The 21129-nt window shown below is 40.1% G+C and overlaps 2 protein-coding genes across 2 annotated transcripts; both read left to right on the top strand.

Annotated features, from left to right (window-relative positions):
• Positions 1-8: 8 nt before the first annotated feature.
• Positions 9-6552, top strand: fbxo36b (F-box protein 36b). Its single transcript, XM_023295043.3, has 4 exons — positions 9-1378; positions 1913-2021; positions 3673-3845; positions 4081-6552. Exons 1-4 carry the CDS (start codon positions 1283-1285, stop codon positions 4594-4596), a joined length of 894 nt encoding a protein of 297 aa, XP_023150811.1. The 5' UTR covers positions 9-1282; the 3' UTR covers positions 4597-6552.
• A 4010-nt stretch (positions 6553-10562) lies between these two features.
• Positions 10563-18148, top strand: grk7a (G protein-coupled receptor kinase 7a). The gene is made up of 4 exons (XM_023295037.3): positions 10563-11311; positions 12653-13108; positions 15866-16146; positions 16366-18148. Exons 1-4 carry the CDS (start codon positions 10715-10717, stop codon positions 16703-16705), a joined length of 1674 nt encoding a protein of 557 aa, XP_023150805.1. The 5' UTR covers positions 10563-10714; the 3' UTR covers positions 16706-18148.
• Positions 18149-21129: the final 2981 nt, after the last annotated feature.

The following is a 21129-nucleotide window of genomic DNA, read 5'->3' as shown; positions in this document are numbered from 1 at the left end:
CTAATTTATATCAGTTTGAGCAAATGTGTTTTAATGAAAGTGTTTTAGGAACTGAGAAAAGCCTGAAAATGTCATTGTTCTTTCTCATTAGGCCATTGATCCTGAATCTGTAATATCTGACGAATAGATCAAATAGTCTGATTATGGGTGAGTTGATTTTCAAAAAATGAGTGTGGCAAGTCCCATCTTTAAGGACACATTAGCAAAAAAAAAAAAAAAAGTTGCGAAGTTTCAAAAATAGTCATCTAAATATAACAAAACAAAATATAACACTTTAGGTGTCACGGCGTGGGGGTGAACCCGAGCAGAGAGCACACAGACGAGGGCCTGAGGCAAGAACAAAGGTGGATTTTATTGTTTAAGCAGAGGTTAAGGGAGTGCTGGATGGTGCACGGCAGGCAGAGACCCTCCACGACAAGTAGGGGATCCAGGAGCAGGCAGCAGGCCCAAGGTGAGGGAGGGAGGAGGTCTGGTCAGGGCTGGATCCATAGTGCAGGAGATGGGGGAGCAGAGCAGGTGGGACTGGGCAGTTGGGTCAGCAGAATGCGTGAGCAGAGTTTACTATCTGGCAGGGTGTGGAGTGTGCAGCCAGCTTTTATGGTGGAGATGATCAGCAGGTGTGCTGCACCGCAGCTGCCAGGAGTTCCGCTGATGAGTGATTGGTGATGAACAACAGCTGGACAGAGCAGGAAGGTGGAGAGAGGAATAGGAGGAAGGAGGGGGAGAGGGAGGATGAGGAAGGTCAGGTGGAGGCTGAAGCTGGGACAGAGGAGGGAGCCCTGACATTAGGATTGAGAATTTTCTTTAAAAATTGCACTGGCTGTCAATTGTATTGACTATTTAGGAAAAATGAACAAAAAGCATATGCATAATAATTTGGAACACAGTGTAGACTACAATTAGACAACATACAGTCAACAAAAATGTACATACGCTTGTAAAGGTCGCCTTCCTGTTACATGCGCTAGTCTATAAAATGAATTAGTTTATTATAATTTAATTTATTGGAGTAAAATTTAGATGTTTTAAATTGCAAAAATGGAAATACGAACTGAGAATAAAATAAATCGCAAAATTTAATTTAAGATAAGGTAAAATATTAAAATTAAAAAATACATAATACTTTTAAAAATAAGATTTTTAAAAAGAATAAAATAAAATGTAAAAAATAAAGTATAAATAAATTTAAAATATATATATTTAAAGAATGCTTTCTCTTCAGTTTGCACTCGGACTTGGAACTAACGAAGTCTCGTTTCCATGACAACACACAAACTTTGCCATGGCGTCTCTGCTCACAGACCCGCTGTTTGAAATCTCTGGACGGGGTCCTGCACCCGACAAGAACTTTTATCATCTGTCTCTCACCAAGTCAGACGTGAGTAATGATATTTTGATAAGACCCGTTCTTTACACTATCCGTAAAAACAGCGTTGTTCGATAAGACGGGCTCTTCTTGTTAGCTACACCTAGCTAACTTAAACTACTAATAACGGTTATTTAACGTTAGCTAATCTCGCTACATAACAAACACATAACTTGGATTATTAGCGGTTGGCAGGTTAGCAGTTTAACATCAGCATCTGCTTGCTGACACGTAATATTTAGTTTGTAAGTGTAAGTCGAACAGGTACACCTCTAAAATGTCTAGGCTGAATCAGTTTCCCGTTAAATGCTGTGTTTGCTGTTAACTCCAGCTGACTCACTGGGCATGCTAGCCGGTGTTCCTCTCCCATACTGACTGTCTTCTGTGGGATGTGCGTGCATTTGTTAAGCTGCACTGATTTCTATATTATGTCAGAACACTGCCGAGGGTTTAATAAAAACGTGCATTCAGGAAGAGGGTTGTGTCTTTTCATAGATGGGTGTCAAAATATGCCTAACCAGTTACACTTTGACTGGTCATCTCCAGGTGATCTGGAGATGGTGGAAGATATCTGCCAGAACCGTGGACCGCTACTCCAAACCTGGGGAACTGAGGGAGACTCATCAGGACTTCTTGGATGACAGTGGGCTGCATAGTAAGAACTTAATATTCAGTCCTGTGCCTACAATTCATCACATAAGTCTTGTTATCCTCTCAATCTTTTGGTTTGCCATTTGTGTTTTTCCTTAACTGAGGACAAGAGAAACTAAAAAATAAATAGGCAATTTATAACTGGAAGAAATAGTAGGCCTTTTTTAACTAAAGATAAGTCACAGTAGAAGAACAAGAGCAGTAAATAATGAAATCATCAATGTTTCATTTACCTGATTCAGTTTCAGGGTTGTAGTATTGTGCATGTTTTAGTACTGTCACGCTGTCTTGGTTCACTGGGAATCTTAATTAGAACAGATTTTTAATCTAATTGATTTTCCTATAGTGACCAGTAAGAATGTAAAAAAAGGCCAGCTTCTGCTTTCTTATCATATGTGTCTATACAGTGAGCAGAAATAATTAAATGCAATTCTTGTGGTTTTAACTAAATCAATTATTCCAGTGATTTCCTGCCATGGCATGCCAGAATGTGAAAAAATGTATTACGATGATCTATAAATTGTGTGTTTTTGTGGCTCCCTATTGTTATATGGAAGGAGTCATTAAAACAGGGACCCCTCTCATCGGATTCATGAATGCATCTGAGCATCCCTAAAAATGCTGTTAATTGTTTCTGGCATTGAAGACTTCTGTTGTGTTGGATATTTAAAAGGAAGTTCATATTCCTTTATTAAGACATACTTGCGAACGTGGATAGGTCCATTTCATCTACATTTTATTGTAACGGAGGCAACTTGTAACTGGAGAAACTAACAGGCCCTTTTTACTGAGGACATTTGATATGTCACAGTAGAAGAAGCACAGCTGTAAATAATGAAATCATGGGTTGTTGTGTTTCATTGACCTGATTCAGTTTCAGGTTTGCAGTATTGTGCATACTTTCACACTGCACACTGTCTTGCTCACTGTTAATCTTAAATAGAACAGATTATTCCTTTTACTTTTTGGTTTTCTTAGAGTGACCAGTTTGGATGTGAAAAAGGCCTTCTTCTGCTTCTGCATCATCTGTGTTTAAACAGTGAGCAGGAATATAACCAGTGAAGCAAATACAGTTAATGATGGCTCAGCTCCATCAAGTGGCACATTAAGTCCCAGCAGCTAACCAGCAGGCACAACACCTGGACCCTAGACCCAGCTTACCTACATGGAATTAGTTTGATTTAACGTTATCATTTATACCAGTGGTTTCCTGCAATGACATGCCAGAATGTGAAAAAAGTTGATTACGATGATCTGTAAATTGTGTGTTTTTGTGGCTCCCTGTTGTTACATGGAAGGGGTGATTAAAGCTGGGACGCCTCTCACTCCTTTCAGGACTGCTTTTGAGTATCCTTAAAAAAGTTTTTAATTGGTATTGGAGAATTTGGAAGTTCATATTGTATTGTTTAAAAAAAAAACTAAACAAAACATACAGTTCCTCTGGATAGGTCCATATCATCAAACGTTTAATCAGGCTTTGATGACTGCAGATTTTTACATATCACGTAATTTTTAGCACATTCTGTTGAGTGCTTTTTTATATTGCTTTTATTGTAGAGCTCAATTGTTGTTTCGTATTCAGATATGTCACGTAAATGTAAGAACAATCCACATGCTTGAATATGAATGACAGATAACACTGGGCTTCTTCCCAGGTGAGGTCAGTATGGTTTTTGGCCATCAAATCTTGCAGTATGCCAAAGCTTTGTGCCAAGGTCATTATGATTATCTGGAGCACCTGTCTGATGCCTTACTTCTTCGGATAATGAATTATCTCGAGCTTGAGGATGTGGGTCAGCTTGGACGGACGTCACGCAAGTTCAAGCAGGTGAGAGACAAATAACTTAAACTGTCCTAAGACAAACAGTATTTACATCTGTTATTTAAGGTTTCATTATTGGATGTTTTGTCTTCCGTCCATCATTATACATGAACAGCTCATAATCCTAAAGTAATTCTCTATTCTAAGATTCTTTTAATGATTTTAAAAGTACATACGTGCAACAAAAGGAGCACCCGTGTTTCGTGTAACATTCCTCTCACTTTTCACTTCTGCTCCTCAGTTATGTGGGTCAGAGGAGTTTTGGGAGCAGGCAGTGCGGCGGCGCTGCAACACAGTTTCAGCTGACGTGGCATCTCTGGCGCTGGAGGTGGGTTGGCGCCGCATCTTCTTCACCAGCAAGTTACAGCTGCAGAAGCTGATCAGCCGCAGGAGACTGAAGCCCGAGGAGCAGCAGGAAGCACAGGTCTCTGACCCAGATACGAAGGCAGAGGAATCTCCTGATGAAAGCTCAGAGACAAGCCAGGCATCCAGTTCTGAGGAGGAGTCTCACCCCGGCATTCCCTGCGATCCAAGCCTTGGCACTGACACTGCCACAGGCTTTGATACTCACTCTTTCTGTGATGTTGACCTTGATCTGTACTCTAAAACAGAGGCTGGCTTGGATTCCAGCGAGCCTGTGCTTGACCAGATCTTGGAGGACATGAAATATTGTGAGGTAGAAACACTTGAGCAAAGCAGTGCTCAAAGCAAAGGTATGGGAGACTGTACCACAGAGCCAGACAGGACACAGAGTTAAGCCTTTTATCAAATGTTGCCTTATTCCTGTGTTCCAGGGCTACTGTTGTTCTAATATGACATTTATGAATATAAATATCTTTAAATGAATTGTGCCTTGATTATGTGAAGAATTGTATCTATAATTTGTCAAATGTACAGCTATTTTTTGATTGTTTGCTTGATATTCTTTGTCATTTGCATTAATATGTCCACTGTGCCATGACTTTTGTGACTTAACATACATAACATGCAAAAACAACAAATGATACGATAATGGAATTTTATTTGTTGCAATGTAAAAGTATTAATAATATGCAATACTGTAGTTCAAAAATGTAGAAATAAATATAATATACAGGTACTATTCTGTTGTCTGGCTGATGTTAATCATGAACTACTTCTCAGTAAAAGCTCAGAATAAGGATCGGCTTTGCTTGAAAGAACACAAACATGGCAAGTCATGATAAAGTAATTATACGTTAATATATGTTAAGGACCAAATCAACATGATGCTTCACTTTAACTGGGGTTGTGGTGATTCAGTATATCCTGTGATAAGAAATTAATTAAAAGTTCATTTTATAGTTGATGTAGATAATGTAGAGTTAACCTGGAACAGTTTAGAAGAATGTCATCAGTTCGCATGTGTGCAGATTTTTGGGAAATTAGTGCTTTCTGAGTCAAGAGTGTCTAGCTATTTTCTAAAATTACATTATATTGACTCAGACTTATTTAGAAATTGCTATTTGAATTGCTGTTGAACCTTATTATTTATGCATCATTCCATTGTACTGTTTCTGTTCCGCATAGTATTATCCTGCCTGCCTGTATTTCCCCGCCTCTTCCCTTGGTCACAGCCCACAACACTGATTATGGGAAGTTACGAAAATATCCTTGTCGGGTTCCCAAGCAATTAAATGTGGTCTCACTTTCACTGTTTAATATTTTTGATTTAAACCATTTCTCTTATGGGCTGTACGGTGGTTTGGTGGTTTGCACTGTTGCCTTGCAGCTGGAAGATCCCTGGTTTGTGTCCTTCCCTGGGATCTTTCTGCTTGGAGTTTGCATGTTCTCCCTGTGCATGAGTGGGTTTTCTCCAGGCACTCCAGCTCCCTCCCAATCACTCGCGACCCTAATGAGGATTATGCACTGTATAGATAATGGATGGGTGGACAATATCTCTTTTCATTACACTATGCCTTTAATCTGAAATAGTGCGGGGTTCCACATATAGTGACACTGATAACTGTAAGTCTACATTTAGGCCATATTTGATATTTGTGTTAGATATTTTTTTTAAAAAATGGTTGCAAATATTAGTTTAAATACTGCCTAAAGACGATTAAAATTGCCTTGATTGGATTTACCTCCAACATGCTTAGATATCTATTGGTCACATGAGTGAACAAGAAGTATCAATAAAACTGCAACTGTTATAATAAAGTGTAAAAAAAAAGAAGCCTTTTTGGGAAGCACATACAAGTGTACTCCTTTTACATAAGGTAACAGATTTGATTATAAGACAGTGAAGACACCTGTGATACTAACTGAGGTCCACAGTCTGCTTGAAATGTCCCTACAGTCTAATTACCACCACCTCTGAGGAGTAGTGGGAGTTTTGTTCAGGTCATTGCTAAAGATCTTAGAAGATGAGCAAGAATGCAGCTCTTTCCACAGTTTTTATTTGTTTGACTATAAGACAGAGGAAGAACAAGGCGTTGCTTCAGTGAGGTATGAGGGTACCAACACTTTGGCCATGTCCATAAGTGGATTATGTTACATCATGATCTGGGTTCTTGGAAGACACAGATACTGTCTGTGAGTTTTGATGGGATTATGAGTGTAGTGTGCACAGAAAAAAAAGTCCCCTAGGGGGCACAAGCTGCTAGTGCTAATGGTACATTATCGTTCTTGCCTCTGCTTTCCTATGTCTTTCACTTCACCTTTGCCCTACTCTATGTTCTTATGCTCCAGGTGTGTGCAGATATGTTGGAAGTGACTACCAGCCATTATGGTGTGGCTGGTTTTGTTGTTACTCCTACTTTGTTGTTGAGTTATTTTCAAGGTGTTTAAAAATCTTTCTGTATGTCTGAGGACAGATTGTGTCTGATAGTGTTGCAGCCATATATAAGATACATGCAAGTGTCTTGAGGCTTTTCAGGTGTGTAGCTGTGGAGTCTATTTTCTGAAGTGACAGACAAGCAATGATTAACGATATAAACAAAGGTGAACCTCGGGTAGGGATTAGTCAGAAGTGAGTAGCAGCTGCCTGTGCTACTGGCCTGCTCTGTGTTTTCTTAAAGGCATATTTCACCACAATTCCCCATTTTATGATGCCTGTGCTGGTGACTCTCCTAAATAGTTTTCGGTTTGCCTTGTCTCTAGATGCCATATTTGTCAGGGTAAGGAGTTCCTTGAACTGCTCGTACTGTCAGATGGATGCATGATCTCCAAATCTGCAACTCAGTCACTGACTGTTTTGGCCTGCACTTGCTCAGGTCTTCAGATCTTTCAGGGCTTGCAGACCCTTGAGTCCACAGACTTTGCACAGTTTAAGTGACCAGGATCCTAGCTCTCTCTGATTGGGGGGCAGGATTGTCGAACCTGAATCTCTAAATCAAGCATTCCTAACCAACCTGCTCTATGTGGAAGCCTAACCAATCTGTGCCTACTCACTGCCAGATGGTAATCCTGTGGTGAGCTCATTGCCTTTCTTCACCTGAGGGTTCACCACACATCTCCTCAGATCTGAGAAACCACTTGCCAAGTCAAACACTGACCTTTGATTCATTAAGCACCCGCTCATCGTCCAGTCTTGGATCAGGGAGGTGTGTTGTTCCCATCACACACCTGTAGCTATGTTTTGACTTGGGGAGGATTGGAATCTTCTGGTTTCTGTGAAATCACCTGGTTTAGCCCCTTTCAGCACCTGACTTAGTTTACAGTAATGCTAATATGTGCAAACAGCGGCCCGTTTGCAGCCTCTCCACCTAAAAGCACTGTGGGAGAGAGGAAAGCCTTCCCCGACCTCAAATTTAGATTTAGCGTCTTGGCCTGGGCCAGCTTTGGATGCATCTTCTCATGTAATTGTCTTGCACTTACATGTGTTTCATTTCCTCCTTTACATAAAGTGACACTATAACATATAATAACAGAAACAGAAAATAACAGAACCCTTCAGTCACATGGTACCACACTGAACTGTTTTTATATTAAAACCTCTTCAATGTACTTAATTTGCAAGCACCTCCAGAAAAATGAAGTTTAATGTCTTTCCAACCTTTGTTGAGTTCCCTCTGCTCTTCTGGGAATATTTTCTGTCCACTGATGCTTATTGTGGAAAGGATGCCCTAAGAGGATTGAGTCAGACCACGTAAAGACCACATTATGGACACTGTGGGAGACAGAATGCTCTGCTCATCTTAACCTTCTCTGTCTCCTCAGGAAAAGCTAATCGTTCCAAGGTTAAAGGAGTAGGCTGGTTAAAGATCAAGCATCAAGATCAGAGAAGATTAAACATTTAAAACAGAATAAAGAAGAGTAATAGAAGCTACTCTTATGTGTGTAATTTCTCATCATATCCTCGATTCTCTCTTGTTGCTACTGTTTCGCTTATCCCATAGTCCCATATTTCAGTTTGTTATGACTGGTGCCGTAAATATTTTTTCCAGTAAATGCATTTATTATTGATGGGCTTTCCATGATTGTTGCATGGATGAACAGAGATTCTCTGTTAAGTAAAGAGGAAACCTATAGAGTGAGTGAACTTTCAGCTCACCTTTCTCTGCCATCCCTGACCTAGTAAAAGGTGAAGCCTGTGGCCTCTTTTCATCCTCGCAGGAGGCTTAAGTGCTTCACTGACACTATGATCCATTTAGGGCATGACTGACTTTTGATATTTATGGCAGGTGTCTTTAACTGGCAAAGTGCCTCTTTCATTATAGTTTATAATTATAATGAGGTTTCAAGCACAGTTGGGTGAAATATTAGCAAATGATATGTGTGCTGAGCTAATGTTCTTTGCCACTGCTTCTATTTCTATTCTTTCCTAAACTTCCACTGTGTTCCTCGCTACTTGTTTCATTGATTACTATGGCTTATGTTTTTCTTAAAATATTTCCCCTTTTCACACTGGCTGATCTGTGTGGGCATCTTCCTGGGGCTTTGCAAGTCAAAAGTTCTGAGACTGGAGCGCTCTGACGGCAAGCAAAGCCCTTGATCTTCTACAGGGCACTGACAGCTTGAGACCATTTGAGAAAGGATTAGCTAATATTATCCAAGGTTTATCGTACTGAATTAGTCTACATCACCATAGCTGTAGTGTGCCATCACTGCCAATCGCAACAAAGGGAGTAAAATGCCAGTTCATCATAATGTATGTGAAAATATTAAATAAAATGATGCAACTGTGAAATGCAAATGCTGACTTAAGACAAATGAAGTATAGATGCATATTCTATTGCTGTCTAATACCAGAATGGCCATACAATAGGACAACAGATTCACACAGATGGTAATGTAGCCCAGTTAAAAACAACAACAACAACAACAAAAAAATGCCGTGTTTGCCAAATATCTATCAACTTTTCCTCTCTTGTGTGTATAGTATCACTGTTGGGTATCAGCAGTATCACAACTTCTTGGTTTAACCTGAGCCTGTCACATGATCGGGGTCATACTCTTCAGGCTCTTATATAAATCTGTAGAAAGCAGCTCTGGTGCCAAACTAAACTGATCCTCTGAATCTCTGTGTTAACTTGCTGCAAAGCCACATCAGGCATTTAGAAAGTGGAAACATTTATGCGTTTTTTTTTTATGGTAATATCTTTTTGTTGTTGTTGTTGCCCAGTGACTGAAAGATACAGAATAAACATTGCAACCTAAGCAAGAGTGAGGGTTTAAGACTTATTAATGACACCAAAGACATTTTTATGCTTTACAACTCATGCAGCTAATAATATACATGCATTACTTTTCAGTATGCAAAACATTGAACTTTTTCTGTGCTTCCCACTTATCCCCAAACAATGCTTAATGTGCAACTACTGATGTGTAAAGTGGTATTTTGAATAAAAAATTTGCATATGACCCATCAAAACATTTTTCTAATATCTAAGAATGAATACCGAAGAAACATCTGTATGACCCCATTAGTATTTATTTACAATTTTTCTCAATAGCGTTCATCTTTACAGTGAATTTACATTTTGATTATAACACAGTATAAAGTTACAATGGTAAGTATCTCAAGTATTTTTTTTTTGTTTAGAATAGTCATGGTAGTTGTCACTGTAAAGTGGTGATCATTGATGAATGAGGGTAAATTAATAGAATGAGAGTGTGAGGGCAGAACAAGAAGCAGACAGATTAGGAGTAAGCCCTCTGAATTACCTTCTCTGTTGAGATTGGGAAGAGGAACAGCAAGAAAATAGGGGTGGACACATTGGATGCTCCTTGAATGCTGAAGTTAAAATATTTCATCAGTACTCTAGTCTTAAATCTTATCTTCCATGTGCATATTCCAATATCATGTAAATACCCAACGTTACTGCCTCACTCCACATTCTCACAATGCTCATAAGAGGAAACCCCAACAACCACCAGCTTCTTTTTTTAATGCTGTCTTCCTCTTTCCAGAGAACTTCTCATTGATTTTCTCATTGATCATAAGAGGAAACCCCAACAACCACCAGCTTCTTTTTTTTAATGCTGTCTTCCTCTTTTCAGAGAACTTCTCATTGATTTTTGATCTTCTAGTGCCACACCATTTAATGCATAGTCAACAGAACCCACTGAACCACCAGTTAGACTGCTGAACACCATGAACAAATATAGAGGGCTACAAAGCCTCTTAAGGCAGAGCCCGCTTATGATTCCCTTTCCGTGCACAGCATCCTTGAATAGACCACACAAAGATCCTTAAGCCAAAATCCCTCCCTGGTATTTAATTCTAAATGAGTAATTACTGGGTGTGTCAGTGTGTCTTAGGTTTGCAGGTACGCTCGGTGAAGGAGCTCATTTGCACGCTGGCTTTGGAGCGAATTGCACACACACGTTTTGAAAGTAAGAGGGTATCCGTGGGCAGCTGCTGAAGAACCCAGTCACTTAGGGGGGAAAGACCACATACAGCCGCCAAGATGTGTGACATGGGGGGACTGGATAACCTGGTGGCCAACACGGCCTACCTAAAAGCCCAGGGTGGTGATGACAAGGAGATGAAAAAGCGCCGTCGGAGCTTGTCTCTCCCCAAGCCTGAACAATGTGCTGCAGTACGAAGTTCCATCGAGAAGGACTTTACGTCAATTTGTGAACGGCAGCCTGTTGGCAAAAAGTTTTTCCGCGAGTTCCTTGCAAGTAAAGCAGAGTTTAAGCTGGCTGCTGATTTCCTGGATGAGTTTTATGACTGGGATCTGGCTGAAGGTCCATCGAAAGACAAGGCACGCACAGCCATCATCAACAAATACTGCAAGCCCGACTCCAAGAACTTCATGTCCTTTCTTACTGGAGAGCCTCTGGAGAAATGCAAGTCAGTCACAGATGCCAACTTTGAAGAGGTGATGAAAAGCAAGGTCCAGGAAGGTGTAAGAGAGTACCTGAAAGACAAACCCTTCACAGAATTCCAGGCCAGCCCATTCTTTGATAAATTCCTCCAGTGGAAAGAGTATGAGAAACAGCCCATCAGTGACAAATACTTCTATGAGTTCAGAACTCTGGGAAAAGGAGGCTTCGGAGAGGTAAGTGTGCAAATGCATCTACATATACTTGTAAAAACTCTTTTGAAAGATGTGCTTTTAACAATTTATCTTTCAACATTGACTTTAGTTGCAGGAGTTTCCTCAGATTAGATAAAATGCAGTGTCTGTTGTGCAGTTCTTTGGAAAACCTTAAGACACAGACGTGTATTTGCTTTTGAAGCATAAAAAAATATATAATCACGAAGATTTATATTATCTCAAGCTGTCTATAAAGCCGTGTGCCAGACAGCCACACCTCTTAAAGTGGAACATAAAAATATACAAATCACCAACTAAGAAAGAGCAATATGATTCATTAGAAGATTGTTTCAAGGTCATCTGTTTTAAGAGACTGCTAAAGACTACATATGGACTACAATATGTGTGGTCATTGCAGTGACAGAAAATAACAATGGGGGCTTTTGTGAAAGAAATACGTTGTTGACATTGATGGGGGATATCTGAAGAAAATCAAAGGAACAATGGCATGCTGTCATGGCTTAGGCTAATAGCATCAGGTGCAAGTACAGAGGACCGACAGTGGATCCCTGAGGAACCTCTTTTCTGAGTCAAGTTCTTAGCAACATGATAGTGTAGAAAGATTAAGACATCTATCTAGCTAGCTATCGTGTTAATTCAAACAACTTTGGATGTCGTTGCTATAATGTAATCAATATCCGGTTAACAGCCTGTTTCTGGTCAACTGGCAACAATCAATCAGCATATACTGTGGTGACATTTAAACAATGAATCTAAATAACCACATTGGACAATCTTTTTTGTTTTAAACAGCTAGTGCATCTTTGTGTATTCAACGGAAATATCTTGTTCTATCTATAGAGAAAGGAATGACGTGTAGTAAATATTTAAAGATGTGAGTGAGACAATTGGCAAATTGTCAATGATCAACTAGACTGCCTTCCTAAACCAGTGTTCTTGCCTAGTGATTTTATATCAGAGTTCGGAGAGTCAAGAGAAATCAACAACCAAAACTCTCTCAGGTGGTTTGACCAAAGATTTTTTTTGTGATTGTGTCCATAATGACATGATGAATATCTGTTACCATAGATTCACAATTTAAAGCATCACACATCCATTTTGTTGCAAATACTGGGATAACACTGAAGTAGGGACCCTTTTTACATTTTTAAATTGTTCACAGAGTAGAATTTCTGTGCAATTAGAGAGAACTAGTGAGATCTTAGCCTTTTTATTAGTGTAGCTCAGACCCAAATGTCTGTCTGCTTTGTTTCAGAGTACAAATAAATTAAAATGAATACAAAATCAACTGGAGATTTATCATAAAGAAGCTCTCATTTTTAACGTGTTCTCTTTGTCCAGGTATGTGCTGTTCAGGTCAAGAACACAGGCCAGATGTATGCCTGCAAGAAGTTGTGTAAAAAGCGACTGAAGAAGAAGGGCGGTGAGAAGATGGCCCTGCTGGAGAAGAAGATCTTAGAGAAGGTCAACAGCCTGTTTCTGGTCAACTTGGCCTACGCTTATGACACCAAGACCCACCTGTGCCTTGTCATGACCCTGATGAATGGAGGAGACCTCAAGTACCACATTTACAACATAGGCTATGATGGTAAGGGTGTGGACAAAGGCATTGAGATGAAGCGCATTATCCACTACACAGCACAGATCACCACTGGCATTCTCCATCTGCACGCCATGGATATTGTATATCGTGATATGAAGCCGGAGAATGTGTTGCTGGACAGCCAAGGCCAGTGTCGACTTTCTGATTTGGGTCTGGCCATAGAGATCACTCCAGACAAGACTGTCACCCAGATGGTGAGTAGATGTAAAATATAACAAAGACATTCTAGTTGCAATGGCAAATGGCAGTTTTTTCACATATGAAACACAATCAGGAACACCATGTGCAGTATTAGGAATCTGTTAACATGAGGGGATTTAGCAAGAAAATTTTACATCAGGAATAAAATGTCGATCCTAAAGGCCTTCTCATGTTACTCAAAGTCTGTGATGTTGCATACACTAAAGGGCAGGCAAGACTCTACCTATGATTCTGTTTGTTTAGTCATTTTATCATCTTAAGACCACACACACAAACTGAAAAAGTCCAATAGGCACCACTGGTTGTTGGGTAGTACCTCCGCTGCATCTCCACCCTGTCTGTGTTCAGTTAAAGGAAGATGGAGCTAAAAATTGATCTCTGGTTCTGGACAGACTGTCAATCTTGGCGGGGGTTTTTACTTTAAATCCGGACAGGGATTACTGGATTGCCTAAAGATCTGTGCAATAGAGTCTCTGACTCCATTATATAACTCTTAGGATCCTTTAGCAGTCAGATTATAGCTTGTCCATTTATAGGCCACCATTTTGTGCAGGGGCTACGTTAGTGACCTTAGAGGCCTCGTTAAAGTAGCAGTTGCTAAGTTGTAAGAAGGTTTTTGACTGCAGAGATTTAGTTATTACCTCTGTCAAGGAGGTGATGTTTTCATGAGTGCTTGTGTGTCTTTCAGCAACATTATGCTAAAACTACCAAGCTAATTTTAAAAGAAACTTGATGGAGAGGTGGTGCATGTGAAAATTAAGTGCATATTCAGTCTTTGTGGAGATCTGTTTTAGGTTGCAAAATTGCACATTGTAAAAGAGCGGACAATTAATGTTGACAGTGGTCTGCACTCTCTGAGTGCCCCTCTAGTTTCTGCTAACTCTACTGCAGTTTCTTCCTGCAACACTTTATAAAGACTGTAACCTGTAATTCTTCTTTTCCTTTGCAAAAAGTAACACAGATAGCATGTTATTGTGAAAGAGTTCATCATGTTGCACCACACTGACTGCACATACTGAGGATCACTTGACAAATGAGTTTGTCAGTGCAACAGAATTTCACAGAAAGTCTGTCAGATTTATCAATGAGTTTCAAAAATTAAAAAGAAATCTTACAAAAATCTATATTTTTAAGACTACAATCTCATAAAATGACCAATAGAAGACTCCTTATTTCCTTCCTTGTTGTACCTACGGCATATTATGGGCCAACTGTAATAACTTATAGACCTGAAAAATATAAAGAATTTTGCAGGAGGGTTTCCACAGAACTTTCTTACAGGAGCAAAGAGTAAAGCTCTCGGCTCTATGAAAGTCCAGTAAGCTCATTATCCAGCACTCTGATGCTCCTCAGCCAGCCAAAGTGACTGGGCTAACCTCCTACAGGCAAGGCTGGCTTTGGTTCGCTAATCCTCTTAGTGGGCATTACACAAGTCTGTCCCTGATTAGATTGACAGATCCAGGTAAAACTTCAACAGAATATGTTTACTTAGGGTAGTTTACAAACAAGGTAACTTAATCATGGATAATAAAACATCTAGAAGTTAATCTCGAGGATAATCTAAAATTAGATAAGCTTTTGGTGTCAACTTTGTAACCTGGATGGTGATACATGTATAGTTCAGGAGAAGCTGAAGTGTAGTTCAATAGATTTGCATGCTGGGTGTCTTTGTAGTAGGTATTGGGACATTTGAACATGCATTCAACCCTGCTTAAATTTGGTCAATGGTATTATAGTATCATGCCTTCACTAATCAGTCAGAGGGGTCCGTCTAAGCACATTTGTGGATCTGTGGTGGAGTAACACTGGTTAAAGCACAGGTCAGAGCTAGAAGCACCGGAAGTCTGTAGTGATTACAATCGCTCATGCTAATGAGTTTAACAGCAGAAATTGAAAAGGCATCCATCAATTAGCTATACTTTGATGGTCACAGATGGCTGGAGCTTATCCCAGCTGAGAGGCAGGGTATACTATGGACAGGTCATCATTCAGTCACAGGGCTGACACATAACAGGCAACAATTTAGAGCTGCCAATTAACCTGCATGTCTTAGAACTGGGGGTGGAGATGCATGGAGCACATGCCACCTCTACACACTGGTCCCAGTATCAGTACAACACATAAATAGGAGCACTCCGAGCTCATAGTAAACGTCTGTTCGGGGTTACTATATTTAAGTGACTATGAAAGGACAGTGCATTCTATAATCCTCATACACAGCTCTGTGCCAGTTTGCTGCGTATGTGCTTTAGTTGTACATCAGAGCTATGTGTCGTCTGGATTGTAGTTCGGCTGGGGGTGAAGAATCCAGAAATGGCCAAGCCTTATGTAAGAGGACAACTCTATCAGTGTGCAGACACACATAACTCTTGACAGGTAGTAGGCTTAGCATTAGGATTAAAGCCCCTGGTCCGAGGCTGCAGATCAGGTCATGAACGGAAAGGAAGGGAGAGGCGTAGTGTGTAGTGGAGCAGAAGAGCAGGAAGAAAGTGGGGAACAGAGCTAAAGGTGAAAGTTAAAAGACTTGATCATGATTTTGAATTCCCTGCTTCTTCTGAGGAGTAAGGTGAACTGTGCATGCACTGAATTTCAGTTTAACTGTCTCAAAAGTGTCCAGTCATACAAACATGTCATGCTTTCTGATAAGAACTTTATGTAATCATATATAGGTGTATCTAATACTCACTAATATCACTACTACTCTCAATATTTCCATTGTTCTACTCCCACCTCTCCTCCCCCTCGTCCAGGCTGGTACCGGAGCCTACATGGCCCCTGAGATCCTGAGCAAAACTCCGTACAGGACATCAGTGGACTGGTGGGCCCTTGGCTGCAGTATCTATGAGATGGTGGCCGGCTACACACCGTTCAAAGGCCCTGACAGCAAAAAGGAGAAGGTGGAGAAGGAGGAGGTTCAGCGCCGTATTCTCAATGAGGAGCCAAAGTGGGAGCACAAGTGCTTCGATGCACCCACCAAAGATATCATCCAGCAGTTCCTCAAGAAAAAAATTGAGGAGCGACTGGGCATGAAGTAAGAGGGTCTTCTATTCCGCATGGCTATGGCTTGATATGTAGTTGCACAAAGTTGCATTTATTTCATTTGTGTTTGAAGTTACTTTCAGATATTTTAGACACTGCAGATTGATTAATCACTGGGGCGAAATTTACTAGCATCCTGGTGTAGCTGCTGTCATCTGACATTGCAGTTTAGAACCTCTGATGGAGAAGTGTTTTTGTGCCTTTTCTTTAGGAACAACATGGAGGATCCCAGGAAGCATGAGTGGTTCAAGGCCATTAACTTTCCCCGGCTGGAGGCAGGGCTGGTGGATCCTCCTTGGGTCCCCAAGCCCAACGTTGTCTATGCCAAGGACACCGGTGACATAGCAGAGTTCTCTGAGATCAAGGGCATTGAGTTTGACGCCAAGGATGACAAGTTCTTTAAGGAGTTCGCCACCGGTGCTGTGCCCATCCCATGGCAACAGGAGATGATTGAGACTGGACTGTTTGAAGAGCTCAATGATCCCAACAGGAAAGAGGGCGGAGGAGGTTGTGATGATGAAAAGAAGTCTGGCACATGTATATTGCTGTGAGCAGCCACATGTTTGAAACACTAGTAATAACGTTCACTTTCGTTTTCTCAGTCGCATGCAAAGTAACACATGTTAAAAAAAAAAGAATCATGTTACGTGAGAGGCGAGTATCTTTGTTGAGAAAGATGTACCAGCCCTCTCTCGTAAGGATGCTCATGGTTTAGAGATCAACTGCTCTTGAGGAAAAGTTCAATACAATATGAAAGCCACCATGATGTTCAGAGCGTCATCTCTGTGGTTCACTTGAAGATATCTAATGTTGTAGATTTGCGACCATGTTGACCATAAATTACAGCTAGTAATAGGTTTTAAAAGTTTTCATTAATGAAACTAGTGCTAGGAGAGTAAGTTAAAGGTCATTTAACTTGAAATACTATTTTACTTTATCAAAAAACTGTCTAAATGACTGAATTAAGAAATTGAAGGTGTTTGCAGTATTATCCACTGAAGCAACATTGTTGCATTCGGGACTGTACATGTAGAAATTTGAATTATTTTCTAGACCTTGAAATGGTTCAGTTCTAGTGAACTGTGTAATTGTAGATTTGGACAGCACTTTCATGCCATTTATTGATGCCATCAGAAGGCCACACAATTTCTGCAATGAAAAGTGCTTTTTATCTACATATGAAAGAGATAACTGTAGTGTTTAATTAAACACTGTGATCCTAAACCTCACAATTACACTGTATTTACATCCAGGTGGTTATCCTTCCGAACAACATTTTAGTTTTGTAAAAACTATTAAAAGCATTTGTTGCAATTGTATGTATTGTAAATAAAGAACTATATCTATATCTATGCACAGGGAGAAAGGGAAAGATATATGTTATTTAAAATGTAGGATTATTGTAAAGAAAATGAAGAATACCGAACACCTCTTGACTTAGTCGCTCTACTGTTGGTGCTATGAGGCTCAGCTTGTGAGAAATGGAGACTCTAGCCCTGGGATGTACAGACGAGTGCAGAAATAGCAGCTCATTGCTGCACGCGAAGGAGGAAAACTTAGAGGAGTTGGGCAATAAATTCCTGTACCAGGAATGCGCAGGTTGCGCTGTCCATGACCCTGAAACACTGCAATGATTTAGGCCTCTTTTCTTAGTTTGAGATGAGTGTAAATAACTCAAACTAGCCAGATGCTGAAAAAAGTTCCACTGTTTTGGTATTTGAGCCGAGTCTAGAGACTTGGACAATAGTTCAAAGAAAATTCTTGTAATTCTTGTTTACTTGTCTCAGGGTAATTATTTGTTGAAGCTTTTAAATTTCCAGATCTTGGGCAGAGTTGAGTTTTTACAGTTAATGTTAATATGATATAAATATATGATACATGTACTTGTAAATATAACATGAGAGGAATTGCTATAATAGAAATGTCAGATGTAAAGCAGTAATTTCCTTGAATCTTGAATCATGTGAATAAATTAAAACATATGTCTTTTAAAATGCGTGTTTCTCTGACTATGAATATGCATGTGTTTGTCATTAGTGTTGCAGTCTTGAGGCTTAAAAAAACATTTGTAGCGCCAGCGTCAGAGAATGCCCCAAATTGTGCCATGTTACGCATGTTCTCTGGGCTATTTATAACCAGAGAGAAACTGAGGACTCTGGAGTAAAACCTAAAAAATATCAGTTGCATTAATCCCTTTCAGGACGCTGACTGCAGGCCAGGCTGTGCTCCGAGGCGGCCACAAATTGGCAAGTTCAACTCTTAGCTGATAAGGCGATAACCAGTGTTATCCTTGCGCCTCCTTTACTTAAATCAGCTTCAAATCCCCCCTCGGGCTCTGCAGCATCTCAGCGCTACTGCCAAGGGAGAGATCTGAGCAGAAATCAACAGTCAAAAACATTATTTCACCACACTGTGACATTTGATTTCTCTTTTTTTTTTACTGAATGAATGAACCATGAATGGAATGAAATGACAAAATAGTCTCAATGTCTATGAATGCTGGTAGGGGGGGAACTTAACCTTCTAATGGCATTTCTGAGCAACTTTTTTTTTTTTGCAAAAGTAGTAGCCAGTAAAACACAGGTGCACTCATTTATGTGTAATACTTTCAGCCGTGAGTAGTCCTCACATTTTCCACCACGTTTCTGCCCACCTCTGCGGCCTTAAAGATATGCACCAATTAAAAAATATCTTACTAGTATTGCCTTTTGTCTCCACTTGTTTACAGCGATCTACCTCAAGGACGGTAAGAGCTTAGCAGACATTAACGTGGATTCTTGGTCCAGCTAAACCCAGAGATTATCTCACATGTAGCAGGCCGTGGGCAGACTCCTGTTGACAGTGAAGGACAGACCTGCTGGAGCTGGACAGATGGAGGTGCTGTGAAATTAGGGCAGACAAGTGTGATCATGCTTCTTTCACTACTGACCAGATAAATTCTGACCTCTACATCCACTTCTGTCACTGTGGGGGGCACTTACAGGTCCAACCACGGTTACTCGGCTTGAGACCAGCTGCAAGTAAACATCAGAATAATTAGAACTAAGCCTGCAGCATCTGAGCAGCTGACAGCTTGCAAAGGTGGCGTAGAAACTTAGTAAAGGAGTTGGTTAAATGCATTTTTAGGATAAACATTATTTAGAATTGTTATTGGATATAGTGTTGCATGTGCCTGTTAAGCTTTTTTCCCCACAGTGACATTGGGAAATACAGGAATCTTGAATTGAATATTTACTAGATTTGTCAACATCCTTCAGGAATAACCTTAAAACCACGAAACGCAGAGGTGAGAAAATGCTTCACTGACCCGAGTTTCTCTGCAATTCCTTGTAGTTCCCTCTGGAAGCACCATGAGTCACACTTTCACTAACAGCTTGCTGAGGCCGTGCTGTTTGTGGCTCCCTCATGTGGCTGCAGATTTGTTCTACAGTGATGGCGAGAGTGTTAACAGAGCGATGGTGAAAGATCGCAACCATTGTTCCCTCTAATTTTTCATGAATCTGAGCAAACACACAAACTCCCTGAGCGTCCCTTGGACCACTGTGAGCAACATCAGACGTGTGCACTGTGGTCACACCAGCATCGCATCCATTCAAGTTACATGGTTCATTAAAAGAATCAAATTACAGCATTTACATTTCTGTTAAAACACTTTGTCAGCAGGAGCCAGTTGAAGGCTGCAGTGATTTTAGTGACACTACAATGTATAAGAGTGAAGTTATTGAATATTTGTCTCTCTTTACTGTTGCAGCGGTTTTGCAAATTGCAGACGGACCCTGTTCACTCCATAGACACCAATGTTATTCCTGTAGCTTGAAAGACAGCTACTTTTGATAAAACTGGGCTTGTAGCACATTGTCTGCCTTGCAACAATGGGAAAGAGGCACCGTTTATGTTTTGACAACCTATATCTAATGAGTTATTGATGCTGGAAGTCCGAATCTGTGAATATCTTTCCAACTTTACTGAACTTGGGGCCACTACCACCTAAGGAGTGATATATTTAATTTTGAAAAAAGCATTTAGCCATACTTAAAGCTTTAAGTGCTTTATTAACACGGAACTAAAAATATTGTATTGTTTTATTATCACAGGTTCTGTCTGAAAAGAGGTGGCATCATTTTAAACAGTGAAATCAAACTAACAAAATGTAATGACCAACCAGTGAGTAATACTGGATTCTGCAAAAACATAAACAACTTTTTTAAAAATCTAAATCTTAACACAGTTAATGTATTAACTTATTTATGTGTGTATGCATGTATTTATTGATTTATTTAGTACTGTTAACGTATCAGAGTTCTGAGTGAATTTTTCTTAAGATAGGCAAAGGCCATTTATTGATTACATATAGGCTATTAAATGTTTATTAAAAACTGAAAAGCATTTTAAAAAAACAACTTAGGCATTTATTGAGTCACTAAAATACTGTAGAGTACAGACCACATCAGCATGATTATAAGCATCCTCTGGTAAATGAACATCCAGATACTGATGTCTCTCACCATATGGACTTCAGGAGATGACTGGGGGATGATAAACTGTGACCTACTGGTTGGGTTCTCTCTGTTCTCATGTTTCTTACATGTTTGTCCCCTGACAGCTGGGTCCTAATGTTTTTTGAGCAACACACCATACTATGACGTTTTTACAATGATGGTTCTTCTATGGAACCAGTTTGACATGTTCAGGTGTTCTTTGTGTGAAAACTCAGAGATTTCAGGTATCAGAAGGTGGTTTTCAACTTTCTTTGTTAACTTTCTGCTTCAACTTTAAATCAAATTTCCTTCACTTTTCCTTCACCCTCTGGACTTCCAGGAAGCTGTGTTCCTATTGGCTGTCCAGGTGGCTGCTTGGTGTTATCAGGAACACCTGAGCAGCTCAGTGTCTTCCTGCTTTATTGAGCTGCAGACAAACATTTCCTCTGCTTCTCTCCACCACTGAACTGGGTTTGGTTCCGTTGCTTTAGGTTGTT

This window comes from Amphiprion ocellaris, chromosome 10 (genome assembly GCF_022539595.1).
Source record: "Amphiprion ocellaris isolate individual 3 ecotype Okinawa chromosome 10, ASM2253959v1, whole genome shotgun sequence".
NCBI lineage: Eukaryota > Metazoa > Chordata > Actinopteri > Pomacentridae > Amphiprion > Amphiprion ocellaris.
This window is presented reverse-complemented; position numbering and strand designations above follow the sequence as displayed.